The following is a 14,003-nucleotide window of genomic DNA, read 5'->3' on the forward strand; positions in this document are numbered from 1 at the left end:
GCTGCATCAAGGACTGAACAGGTGGGGTTTCCACTCCTGCTTTTGAAATATTCAAGGGAACCAAGTAGATGGTCTTAACACTAGGAACTAAGCAGGACAGCAAACCAAGACAGAATGTTTTATCACTACATGTAGCCCCTGTCATCTGTTATGATCTGTCAATTAAGAAGCTGGATTAACACAAAGAAAGGTTATGAGAACATTACCATAAGACTGCTAAGTAGGAGAACCAACTGTCCAGATCTCCCTGTGATTGAGAGGTTTCCAAGGATGCAAGACTGTAGTGCTGAAACTGGGAAAGTCTTGGGCAAACAAGGACCTACGGGTAATCCTATTGCTAAGCCAAATAAGATTTTCTCTGAATGACTACGGTATACTGAAGTTTAAAGCATATGGGAACTGACTTCCTAAAGCTTATTTTTTGGCTTGATTGGTTTGGGGGAGAGTCGGGATTAATTGTATGAAAAAAAGAATCTGTTAGTACAACAGAAGGGACCACATATTATCAATAGTTCATAAAATATATGCCAAGCATAAAAAAGAAAACAATACAAAGTAGAGTTGTTGCTACTGTCTCATGTCCTTCAGTTTAAGACGAAAGAGCTCTCATCCAGAAAACTGTCTGGGTTAGGCATCATCCCTGAAGATGAACCTAAGATGACATCTAAAACTAGCTGCTTCTTTATGCTAGAAAAGCACCTAAATCATTCAGTTTTTGCTAAACATGGAACCCAGAACTAGAAGGTCAGAAGTCAAAGGTCCTACTTCCAATTCTGCATCATGACAAGCAGAGTCTTGGCTCCTTATAATCCGGCTGCTGTTCCCACTGAGTGCTGCCATACTCTAGGCTCATTGGCTTGAAGGCACACCAAGTGCTCTTTGTTTCACAGGATATCTCAAGCAGAATAGAGAATCATACAATTATTTTAGAAGTGGGAAAAATTATCTCTTGTTATCCCCATTTTAGAGAGCACACTGATAACTACTGAGGCTACACATGACAAACCTATAAATAAAAAGAACATTACTTAGGAGAGAGGTCCCAATTACACCAGAAACCTGAGAGAATAGCAGCTGTGATAAGAAAGACTTTAAAATTTTTGATCCTACTGAAGTCCTATTGAAGTTAACTAATATGAACCTATGTGTGCAGAATGATATCTGCTGAGGTTCTAACAAAACAGAATAAAACAGTGCTGAAATTACCTGCATAAGATAGCTTATCTACCTGATTTGGTCATATTTAGAATATGAACTAGAGGGAAAGCCTTTCCTTGAGACCAGTGTTGCAAGGTGGGTCTCAACGATTAAAACCAGTATTCTTGCCTGGGAAATCCCATGGACAGAGGACCCTGGCATGCTGCAGTCCAAGGGGTGGCAAAGAGTCAGACAAGACTTAGTGAATAAACAATAACAACATGAGAGTGTTATATGGTAGCCCCAGTCTCCCTAATCCTTTCATTCTGAATCTGTGACTTCTATTGCCAGGCACCCTCCTGGTTCCTATCTAGCTGAAAATAAAACAGGCTCAATCAGAAAAGATGGCTATACTTCATATTTGTTGAGGACAAATACTTCCTTGCCTAAAGTCAGTTTAACCCCTCTTCAAGCTCATATCTTCAGTCAAATTGATAAGTTTAACAGTTCTACAAAGTCACCTGAGGAACTAGACCTACGGAATAGAACTGATACTCACTGTCATTGCTGTTTTTTCTGGCTGTGCCTCATGGCATATGGGATCTTAGTTCCCCAACCAGCAACTGAATCCATGCCCCCTGCACTGCAAGCAGAGCCCTAACCACTGGACTGCCAGGAAGTCTCTGCTGTACCTCTAATTACTCTTTAACACTCTAACAATCTGAGCAGTATTTGGTTGGCTTAATTATTCCCAGGAGAGTCTGCCAGTAATCACTTTATGGAAGGGACCCAGCTGCCCTCTAATACTCATACTCTCTCATCAAAGGTTCTTCAAGGGGCTTCTCTGGCAGTCCAGTGGTTGGGACTTCACCTTTCCAATACAGAGCATGCAGGTATGGTCCCTGGTTTGGGAACAAAGATCCCACATGCTTCACGGCATGGCCAAAAAACAAAATAGGTATTTATAAGAGGTGGGGGGGGGGGGGCGGTTCTCCAAGAGGGGCTTTTGCAAGAGGCAAAGTAAGGATCCCAAGGGAAGCTTGGCTGCCCAATCCTGTGCAACCAAGGTTGCCGAGGAATTCCCTTTCCAGGGGGTGGTATGTGGCCTACCTCTGACTTGGTTGTACAGCCACCTCTGTAGTTCTGAACTGTTTTCCTCTCAACCCTGAGAGGGGAATGACATTTCTTTGTTTAGATATTTTTATCTCTTAAGCAATATTTTCTACAAACTATGGAAAAAGTAGCTGTTGGTATGAATGATCTGCTCCATTTTCTGACCTGGAAATGCTTAGCCAACATCAAGCAACCAAGTTTTCCTCTTTGCTAGGGTTCAATATCACTGATTAGTGTGTTCACTTCTCAGTATAGTACACAGTAGGTCAGAACTTCTGAGATGAAGCAATTCTACCACCTCAGTCCCTCAAGAAATCAGGTCCTCTGTTGTATAGCTGAGACTGATATACTGGGGGTGGAGCAACAACACAAAATATACCTACACAAAGACAATATAAATTTTCTGGATTGAGAAGAGTCTGAAGGAGAAGCAACAACCCAATCTTACTCCCTTATTGTCTTTTTCCCTCTAGAGAGTAAAGCACAGTATTGCAAGCAATAGTTGAATCAATTAACACTTAGTTAGTTGTTAGAAGTTAAGTGTGAGACTGTAGCAGTTGATATGTAAACACTAATAGCTAGGTTTACAACTAAATAGGTTGATCAAATGATCAGTTAGATCCCAAATTTCTCAGCATGTTTTGCCAAACTCTAATATACAGCCCTGTATCCCTACTGGAACAAAGAAGGGATCCTAGTTAAAGAGAGGGGAACCAAGATCTTGCCTCAAATATGTAATGAAAGCCTTGCATAGTACAGACTTAAAAACAACAGATAAACAGAAGGGCCAGAATCCAAGCCTACACAAAAATGAAGAACATGCTTAGACTCTAGTCAGAGTGGAGAAGACCACAGTTTCCAAACAGAGGACTGACCATGGCCATGAGGAAAAAGGAAAAGTAAATTCCTATTAGAGGTAATGGCTTTGAAGGGAAGAGTCCAGGTGGCAGATAGACAAGAAGAGGAAGGGCTTTCTCCCCTTACCCCACATCCTTACTTGACTTTCAGTACAGTCACTAAAGAGAGAACCTACTTGGGGGGACTCTAGTTTGCTTTTTGTTGTTGTTTGTTTTCATTTGTTTTTTATGTAGGTGGAGAGAAATAAAACAGGAACCATGAATATACCTTTCCTAGAAGTTACACAACAGAGAGTGCAGGAGTATTTACAATGTTTGGGGGTGGTTAAGTCTTTCAGTCTTTTCTTCCAAGGCAGTATGTGTAATAGCAAGTCAACTATCTGACAAGGATAACTGTCACTAAGGAAACTCACTAGGGGTATTTCTCAGAATGATATGCCACATTCATCTGCATCAGAATCATCTAGTCTTATTTAAAAAAAAAAAAGCAAAAATTCTCTGGTAGCATTCAAATTTCTAAATCAGAATTTATGAACATGGGGTTAAGTTTTTAAGATGCTTCCCTGGTGGTTCTCTAATAATTTCCTGATGATCTGCACTAATGTTTAAAAACTATAGTTCTAGAGGATCTATAAGATATCAACTTGGACAACTGGTAGTGTAGTAACAGTAAAATTATAGAACTAGAAAGACTTTCCTTTTTAAAAGGGTTATGTTCATTGACCACTGCTCAGAGCTGAATACTAACAAAAGAGCAACTCTCTAATAACCTATGTCAAACTACGCAGTTACAAATAAAACAGTTAAGAAGTAATGTGGAATCATTCTTGAAATGGCAGCAAAAATACTTATACTTACCGAAATATGGTGTGCATACATTGGCCTAGACAGGAAAAATGCTGCATCATGAGGTGTGTGAAATTCATTACAGAGCACATCAATTGAAGGCACTCGCTTTATATAATCTTCTGTGCTTAGATTAGATGCTAAAAACCCACCAAACTGTACCAGGGTATCATGACACTAAATTTAAAAAATAAGACAAAAAACACAAATGTGCTAACATTTTATTAAACCAACGTAATGTTTTCCAAAATGACTAAGATGTTCTTTTTAACAATATTTTGATTAACAAGTAAGAATTCAAATATTACTACTTGAAAGAACTTTGGAGATAATCCACAAACTTAATCATATAACCATATTACAAAAAATACAATCAGGTCCTGAAAAGTTGACTAATTTGAGAATTTTTTTAATATAAATTTATTTATTTTAATTGGAGGCTAATTACTTGACAATATTGTATTGGTTTTGCCATACATCGACATGAATCCGCCACAGGTGTTTTGATAGTTGACCAGGGTCTCAAGTTCACCACTTTTAGTGGTAAAATATATTTACCTAAATTTTATAGAACAATATTATGTATATACAAGTCAATTCTCTTGGCCCTTAAAAGTAGAAAATTTTATAAAACACGTGTGATTTTTTTATTACCTTGTAATATGGTGATAGTTAACCACATTTTTTAGGTTAGCCATAGGTTTTGGTGCTTAACGCATTATTGACTAGAGACGTATTACTACGTCTTTTGTCACCTGAATGTTATTGACCAGGAACACATCAATACATTCTTAGAGAGTGCTACAATTAACATCACCATGTAAAGTTGTTAAAGCTTAAAACTGATCAAGGGTTCATTGTACAATCTATGATTATCATTATTCACATTTTGTTAGGGTTTTGTTCTAAACTTGTGTATATTATAAATACAAGTTTATTACCATAAAATTTTCAAAAATGACAGAAAACCTTATACTATTATATCCCCTAGAGCCATCTCTTAAATATCATAATTTGCACAGAAATTGTCCCTATTTCTAGAATGTCTATTTTATATATACATCATATGCCATAATATATATCATATATAATATATACCATAATATATATATATATATAAAATATATATACCATGGTATATATAATATATATGATGAGCAAAATGACATTTTTCAAATTACATAACATTCTATATTTTCCATTATCAAGATTTAAAAACCCACAGAAACACAAAGGCCACTTTAACTTGCCTGATCATAGAGTTTTCCCACAAGTTTCAAATGTTTCTCTCCACCTTCCTGAAAGATTACCCCATTCCTCTGCTGAGCCATAAGCAAGCAGAGAGGAAGAGCAAGATCATGGTCTAATAGTGCATCCTTTAATCTCTGGGAAGATTTTTTCGTGTTTCTTATCTGGCCAAAATAACCACCCTGCAAAAGAGAAGACATACATTTTACTAGCGTACCAGTACATAACACATACCATCTGATTTGAAAAAAGAAAACAGGAAAGGTTTGGTTACAATCCTGAAGATAAAAAATCTCACACACCTTACAATCCTTCCCTCTCCTGACAAATTTATTTTATTGACACTATTACTGCCACTGGCTTTAGTCACTGGCTTAAAGATAACTGCCAATTGTCTTTAAACTTCTACATATTTTCCACTTTCTACCATGTGGTTCCTTATAAAGGATTATTCTTTAGTCAGTTCGGAGCAGATTCAACAACAGAGTAACTATGCTCAGATTTATGCCAGCTGGAGTATCAAGGACCACAGAAGATTTGATATTTATTTCCTTTTAGATGTATTACTATCTTTTATACTTTGTTTCAGCTTTTTAAAAAGGTTTAAATAACTAGAACATTGCCATTTTTAAAAAGGAGGTGGGGACGATTATAAGAGAAGGGTATGGCTTTGACATTTAGCTTTATGTACTTATTTGATGTTTAAATTCTTTATTATGAACAAGCATACATTTTTATTACTGTAGCTTTGTAGTACTGTCTGAAGTCTGGGAGGGTTATGCCTCCAGCTTTGTTTTTTTTCCCTCAAAATTGCTTTGGCAATTCTGGGTCTTTTATGGTTCCATATAAATTCTAGGATTATCTGTTCTAGTTCTGTAAAAAAAAAAAAAAAAAAAGTCCTAGATATTTTGACAGGGATGACATTAACTGTAGGTTGCTTTGGGTAGTATGGCCATTTTAACAATGTTAATTCTTCCAATCCAAGAGCATGGAATATCTTTCCATTTCTTTGAATCATCTTCAATTTCCTTTATTAATGTTTTATAGTTCTCAGCATAATAAGTCTTTCATTTCCTTGGTGAGGTATATTTCCAAGTACTTTTTTTAATGTGAATTTAAAAGGTAGCATGCACCCAGTTTGAATTTTAAGTCACTAAACAAAAAGAGCAACTCTCACCTCAGCTTTTAGTTGCTCTCCACCAGTCATGGCTTCTAGTTGCTCCATTGTCATTTCTTCTGTAATTTCTATTCCTGCCATTTTTTGTACCACTTCTTTCAGTATAAGCAGGTCAAAACTATTTAGGAAAAATAAGAAACAGTCTACAGTTGAAACTTCAAATGTAAATCAGTTGTAATTAATACACTAAGAAGGAGGAATGGAGGCAGGGAGAGGAGAAAGGGAAAAAAGGAAGGAAATCCAAGTTCAAAGTTGCAATATTTGAGCCTAAGATGACAGTTTGGAGGTCTGCCTTAAGCATATTTATTACTGTGCCAACAGTCATTCATTTGAATTCTCTAAGTTTATGACTACTGATGAAAATGACACCTTATGACTTCTAAGATCTTCCTTAATTTGTTGAGTAATGAAGTAAAAACATACTTTTCTACAAAATAGATGCAAATGTGTTTCCAAAGAAAGGTAAACCTAAGCATACCCAAGATACAAGTTAACAGACAAAGGAACAGTGGTTTTTCTAAGACTCCTTTTTTCTTAGAAAGAAGAATGGTGGTTTTTCCAAGAGAGGAAGTGCTTACTCTCTCAACTTGCCTTGCTTCTCTAAACCTAGTTTTTGAAAACAAGAGGGCCCTCATGCAAATTAGTATGCAACAAGTACCAATAAAATCTTTCCATTAGATGGTCACAAAAAGTATATCACAGTACAGAAGACTGAACTAGAGATTTTAAAGTAACATGATTATTTTCCTGGCCTAAATAGTCACAGAAGAGTGAAATGTATGGGAATGGCCAACAGATCCTTAACATAGTTTTGTTTTTCTTTTTTAAATTTTTCCCTAAACCAAAACAATCTGTCAAGAATTACTTAGATAATACTTGTTTGAAGCACCAGAGAGCTTTACAGATTTGTTTGCTTTCTACCAGAAAGCTTTTGAAAATATTTTTCAATTCTTAGTCTAGTCAGTTTATTGCTGATGGGGTTTAATCTACATTCTAATTCAAACTCTAAGCACTGATATTAGTCCAGAATAAAATAATAAAACTGTTTATACAGAAAAGAGGACAGTGTCCAAAGATACATTAATGTTACCTATCTCTAAAGTTTAAATTCAAAAAATAGTTGTTTTAAAGATAGTACATACACCTTCAAAATAAACACATTCCTACCAAATGCTCAATGTAAAGGCTAATTCCTGCCCAGTAGCATAATCAATAGTGCAATATGTTTTGCCATAAGAGGATTTAAAATATATCAATCATTTATTCAAAAGTCTAATGCATAGTCAATATGAATTTTTTAATGAGTTACATATATAGCCAAATATTATAAAATTATAAAATTGTTTATATATGTAAATTATAATTTCTTTAATTTCTTTTAATTAAAGAATTCCATGTAAATAAGTGAACAACTATTATTCTCAAGTCTACAACCAACAAATAGTTTTTCAAGATACTAGCAACCTCAATATCCCAATACCAGCAGAAGCAAATTAATTATTGAATTTCATTTACATATAATTTGCTATGAATACCTTTTGCCTGCCTTTAGCTGATTAGCCACATACTGAAGAAGACCAGCAAGATCAATTGGATATTTACGAAAAACTGCACCACAGAAACTAGCCAGACCTATATGAAAAAAAAAAAAAAAAACAGGGCTTTTAAAAAAAACAGTTCGTAAAACAAAGAGCACAATATTAAGTGTCATTTCAACTAACTCAATTTCCAAAACAAAATGAGCTGGGAAAAACTGTTGCTGATGCCACTGAATAGAATTTTAAAATTAATAATATTAAGGTTGGTACAAAAGCAACTGCGGTTTCAGACAGTGAAATTTTAAATCATTATAACTAGGCTCAAACACATCTTTATTAATCAAAATAGGAACCACTACAATCAACACATTTTTGCCAATGAGAAATAAGTTTGTTTATTCCTAAAGCATAAAATATCCATGCTTCAGGATTTGGCGAACTTCTGGAAAGCATTTTCTGCATCCTGCTGATTATGGAAGCATTTACCCTGCAAAAAGTTGTCAAGATGCTTGAAGAAGTGGTAGTCAGCTGGCGACAGGTCAGGTGAACATGGCAGATGAGGTGAAACTTTGTAACCCAATTCATTCAACTTTTGAAGTGTTGGTTGTGTGCCATGCAGTCAGGCATTGTCATGGAGAAAAACCGGGCCCTTTCTGTTGATCAATGCTGGATGCAAGCACTGCAGTTTTCAGTGCACATCATCAATTTGCTGAGCATAATTCTCAGATGCAATGGTTTCACCAGGATTCAGAAAGCTGTAGTGGATCAGACCAACAGCAGACCACCAAACAGTGACCATGACCTTTTTTGGTGCAAGTTTGGCTTTGGGAAGTGCTTTGGAGCTTCTAGGTTCAACCACTGAGCTGGTCATCCCCAGTTGTCTTACACAATCCACTTTTTGTCACAGGTCACAATCCAATCAAGACATGGGTTTTTGTTGTTATGTAGAGAAAGAGAAGACAACACTTCAAAATGATGATTTTTTGATTTGCCGTGAGCTCATGAGGCACCCACTATCAAGCTTTTTCATCTTTCCAATTTGCTTCAAATGCCAAACAACCACAGAATGGTTGACCGAGTTCTTGGGAAACTTCTTGTGTAGCTGTTAGAGGATCAACTCTGATAATCCTCTCAGTTGGTCACTGTCAACTAGATGGCCCGGCAGTGTGCTCCTTATCTTCAAGGCTCTTGTCTCCTTTTCAAAACTTCTTGAACTACCACTGCACTGTACATTCATTAGCAGTTCCTGGGCCAAATGCATTGTTGATGTTGCAAGTTGTCTCTGCTGCTTTACAATCCATTTTGAACTCAAATAAGAAAATCACTTGAATTTGTTTTTTGTCTAACATCATTTCCCTAGTCTAAAATAAATATAAAATAAACAGCAAGTAGTAAGTCATAAGCAAAAAAATAATAAAGTGAGAAATGCACATTAAAATGTTATATAACATTTTATACAAGTGTATAACCACATTTAAGAATGTATTTCAATATCAAATGGCAAAGTTCAACAATGCACAACTGCAATTACTTTTGCACCAACCTAATAGCTAATATTCATTGATCATACATATGCCAAGTAACTACTAAGCTCTTTATGTAATTATCTCATTTAATCTTTGCAATAATCATCTCAAGTTAGTATAAACCTATCAATAAGGAAAATTCTGGAACAGTTATGTCATGAAACTAGCTAAGGGTCACAGAGTTGGGTATGAGGTAGAACAGTGATTCAAATATTTAGGCCTGATTCCACAACCTGTGACATGAATTAGGACACAACGGAATCTTTCATATAACTCAGACTTGAATGATCAACAAAACACTTGCCCCTCAAAAGTCTGAGTCACAAAAAAAATCTCACTTTATCTAGGAATGTGCCACCAGTTGTGGAGGTGCAAGGAAACATCACCAGACCAAGAAGCAAACAAAAGACCAATGTAGCCAATAGTCTTTATCACATTAGTAGGGAGAAAATCCCAGTCAAGACAAGAGGAGGATACCCTAGTGAAGTCAAGTGATCTGCATCCTTTTCAATAATTATTTGCTGAGCACCTAAAGGATAATGCACAAAACACAGGTCCTGGTCTCAAGGAGCTTACATTACAGAAAGATACAGAAAAGTAAACTAAAATAACTATGATGAACAAAAAGCTACACAACAGTACCAAAGAGGGACATTTTATTCTGACGTTTCGGGTGGGAGGTGTTAACAGGGAAAGCTTCCCAAAGAAAGTGACCTGAAATCTACTGAATAAGTAGAAGTGTGCTGGAAGAGATGAGTGGGCATGGATGTGTACCCCCAAGAAGAGGGAACAATATGTGCAAAAGGGCCATGGAAAGTGCAAGAAGTTCACTTTCCATGTGAACTAGAATATTAGGGAGGGGCAAAAGATGAGGCTAGTATAGAAAGAGGACCTGATTCCAAAAGAACTTACTTGTATGATATAGTACAGATTGCAGACTTCAAAGGGCAATGGAGAGTTACTGAAGATTCAGCTATTAGAGACACAACTGGTTGAAAGAAAATGTAAATGGCTGCTAGAAATCAAAGGCACAAGGGGAAAAAACCCAATGCTAGGGCTTTTTATGAAACAACCAAGTTTTTGTTCTTTTAAGGTAACTGGAACCTCAGGATAGAAAGGAGAGATGGAAGAATAGTTCCCTTAAGATTAATTCTTCTAAAATAATAGAATGGATGGGAACTTTCATCTCCCAAGTAATGTTTCTCCAAATTCTATCACAGCCAATACTGATCTCTTGAGTTAGAAAAGCAATAAATACCATATGAACCTCCTTACACAACCGAGGACTTGAACCCTCTGTAGAACAAGCTGAGTGGTTAGACAGTCTCAAAAGCTCTTGACAAATAGATTCTTCTTAGCATAAGTAACAGAATACATAGCACGGCAGTTAACAACGGATGGAAATTTCATCCTTGGAAAAATAAAAATACTTACTCTGAAGCCAACTTGAGATGGTTGTGTCGTCATGTTTCATTTTCTCCTTTTCTGGATTAGCTAAAGCTTCAATGATACAATCTTTCATAAATTAAGAAAAAATTTTAAGTCATTACATCTCTAACAATGACTTTTAGCTAAGAGAACAATAAAATGCCACCCTTTGGAAAAAAAGTTAATTGTTAGCTTCAATTTATTACAAATTATTGAAAAATACACTCATTATAGTACCAACTTTTCTTTTTAGCAGCCTCTTTTCCATCTTGTAGCATGCAAGATAGAATCTAACTATATCAAAGATTTTTGGTCATCTTAACATTATCTTTCCCAATATACAACCCAGACACAAACTCCAGACTGGCCAATCTTCCAATCAGCCATCTGAATCAACCTCAGATGGTTAGGAAAGGAACTTAGAATGAAAAAAAAAAACATTCACCACTACAACCTATGAAATGTAAAACCTATGAATTACTTCATTTGAAAGGATACAGGCCAAGACGTCATAATTCAACGAAGTGAGGTATTTCAATGAATCTACTACAGGTGTTATCAAGTTATCATACTTCTGTATTTGTGACAAGATCTGGAAGATGGCAACAAAGAATAAAAGGCATTAACTAATCAAAAGAGAACTTTTACTGTGCTAACTCAATAATGGCTAGTCTTTTTTATTTTTCAAAAGAAATAATACTTAAAATTAGTTTCCTTCCATTGTTTTATTATATAAAACCTACTATTTTATCATTTCCTAAGAAAATATTTTCTTAGGACACATTTTCCAATTAGGAAATAATTCCAGGACATCCAAACTTGAATTTTGGAATTACAGAGGCTAGACTGACGTCAAATGTGTTTTAGAAATCACATTCTAAATATGAAAGTGTTACATCTGAATCGCAATGAAATGCTGTTCAAGTGTTTCTAAAAACTAAATCAACAAATAATGTATTAATGTATTTATTAATGTTTTTGTAACTCGAAATGTGATACATGAGACAATGTCAGAGAATCTGTTTATAGCAACAGCATTGTCACATATTACTAGAAAAGTAGATCAATGTGTTAAGTATATAGCATACTAAATTTTACTTTTAGAATAACCATACAATGGTTCATTTGCTAAAGATTTTTCCCCTAAAACTATCATTTTTTAAGCTACATCATTCTATTTCCACTTGTGCTAATTTAAAGACAACAAAAAGAAAATCCCTGAAAATAATATTAACCTCAAAACATACATAATCAAACAAAATGGTTGGATTGCTGTGGCTCAACTTCCCAATTTGTCTTCCAGAAGGCTTCACATTTTCCTTGGTTAGACGCCTACAAGAGGAGAAAAAGGTGTCAGGGATCATCTTAAGTAATTTCCCTTGTAATGTTGGTAGCTTTGTTACACATGAAAAAAAATTTATTTCCCATATATCCAAAATGGATCCATGTAAACCACCACCCTCATCATATGCTTTACTGCAGGACTTGAGCTATTTTGATTATGCATTCTCCAAGAGGGTATTAAACTTTTGTATTAATGCTTAACACTTATAATATACACATTTTCATTTTACAGTAATAGTCTAATAAGCATTAAAACTCTTAACGTACTCTGCTGCTGCTGCTGCTGCTAAGTCGCTTCAGTTGTGTCTGACTCTGTGCGACCCAGAGACGGCAGCCCATCAGGCTCCCCCGTCCCTGGGATTCTCCAGGCAAGAACACTGGAGTGGGTTGCCATTTCCTTCTCCAATGCATGAAAGTGAAAAGTGAAAGTGAAGTCGCTCAGTCGTGTCCGACTCTAGCGACCCCATGGACTGGAACCTACCAGGCTCCTCCATCCATGGGACTTTCCAGGCAAGAGTACTGGAGTGGGGTGCCGTTACCTTCTCCATACTCTACAAGTACATAAAACTCTTCTTACAGAGAATAATTATTTCAGATTTAGAAGGGCTCACTATCAGTTTAGGGATTAAGATAACAAATTTGGTGTAATACATTGAAATGCCTCATGTCATCTGTCTTAGTGACCCTAAAAGAGTGATAGCCAAGATTGCACTTGATACAGGAAGTTCTCTGATTTTCATATTCAAAGTAATCAAGTCCTGAAAAATTAATTCTACTCTTTCCTTTCTCTTTAATTCACCCTCTACTAAGTATTCTTTTACTAACATTTTGGAAATTTATATCTATGAAATGCTTACAAATTCAAAACAATTATTACACAGGATCTTAAACTCTTCTGATAAGACTATTACATAATAAATCTAGAAACTTGAAAAAATAACAAGTGACAGCTTTCTAGAATGAAAATATAATGAAGCAAATAATGAATTTAGTTGACAGTTCAAGGAATGTGACCATTCTGGAAGTGACAAACTATAATTATCTTTAAAAACTTAAGACAAAACTGATACATTAATCAAAATTATTTTATCAACTGCTTCCCTTTCCCATTCTCTATGCCCAGTTTCTTTTTTTCCCATAGAAAAGAATGACTCATCAGTTTTAAACTTTGGCTGTACTCTGTTCCACTTTCAAGCTTACCACCACCTGCCCTTACTTCTAACCCTACTATTTCAGGTAGCCCTCCTACTTGACAAAAACAGCCATTTCTTTCCCATTTTTTTATTTCATTTCTTTCTGCTTCCTCCCTCCACCAAAAAAAAAATTATAATAAAAGGAATATTCTCTTGATTATGTCTTCCCCTCAAGCAACTATGGTGCTTCGCATATGGAACACAATCAATGAGCATCTGTGGAATGAATTACTGGATGTCCTATAGAAAATTCATGTTTTAAACAGTAATCAAAACTGGTGAAATTCTCAAGTAATAAATTAATGATTTCATTCTCAAAAAATTCAATGAATACTAAAATCATACTGTTCAAGGCTAGTGTAACAGTTACAGCTAACAAAAAAAATCCAAATACATGAAAAATTCTGCACATATTGTTCTGTGATAAACATGTATATTAATTTACTTATTCATTAATTCATATTAATGTATTCTATGATGGGCAGAGTGCTAATCACTAGAAATACAAAGATGTGTAACAGTTCCTGCTCTCAAGCTCAGTTCAGCTGGGGAGGTAGATTTAAAACAATTTAAAAAAAATTTTTTTTCATAAACAA

The 14,003-nt window shown here is 35.4% G+C and overlaps 1 protein-coding gene across 16 annotated transcripts in view; it reads right to left on the reverse strand.

Moving 5' to 3' along the window:
• Positions 1-14,003, reverse strand: part of THOC2 (THO complex subunit 2) — a 118,782-nt gene that overhangs the window by 25,161 nt on the left and 79,618 nt on the right. For 14 of the 16 annotated variants that reach the window (XR_011565149.1, XR_011565148.1, XR_011565151.1 and 11 more), the window contains exons 16-22: positions 12,106-12,202; positions 11,369-11,462; positions 10,877-10,957; positions 7,914-8,010; positions 6,379-6,496; positions 5,204-5,383; positions 3,966-4,130 (exon numbers count right to left, since the gene is read on the reverse strand). Coding sequence is in view for 12 of the 16 variants with exons in the window: in XM_070783625.1 (XP_070639726.1) it covers positions 3,966-4,130; positions 5,204-5,383; positions 6,379-6,496; positions 7,914-8,010; positions 10,877-10,957; positions 11,369-11,462; positions 12,106-12,202 (832 nt within the window). In the remaining 4 variants the exon portion in view is untranslated. The remainder of the gene's footprint in view (positions 1-3,965; positions 4,131-5,203; positions 5,384-6,378; positions 6,497-7,913; positions 8,011-10,876; positions 10,958-11,368; positions 11,463-12,105; positions 12,203-14,003) is intronic. The other 2 variants (XM_070783631.1, XM_070783628.1) reach the window with 1 other exon arrangement.

Source organism: Bos indicus, chromosome X (genome assembly GCF_029378745.1).
Source record: "Bos indicus isolate NIAB-ARS_2022 breed Sahiwal x Tharparkar chromosome X, NIAB-ARS_B.indTharparkar_mat_pri_1.0, whole genome shotgun sequence".
NCBI lineage: Eukaryota > Metazoa > Chordata > Mammalia > Artiodactyla > Bovidae > Bos > Bos indicus.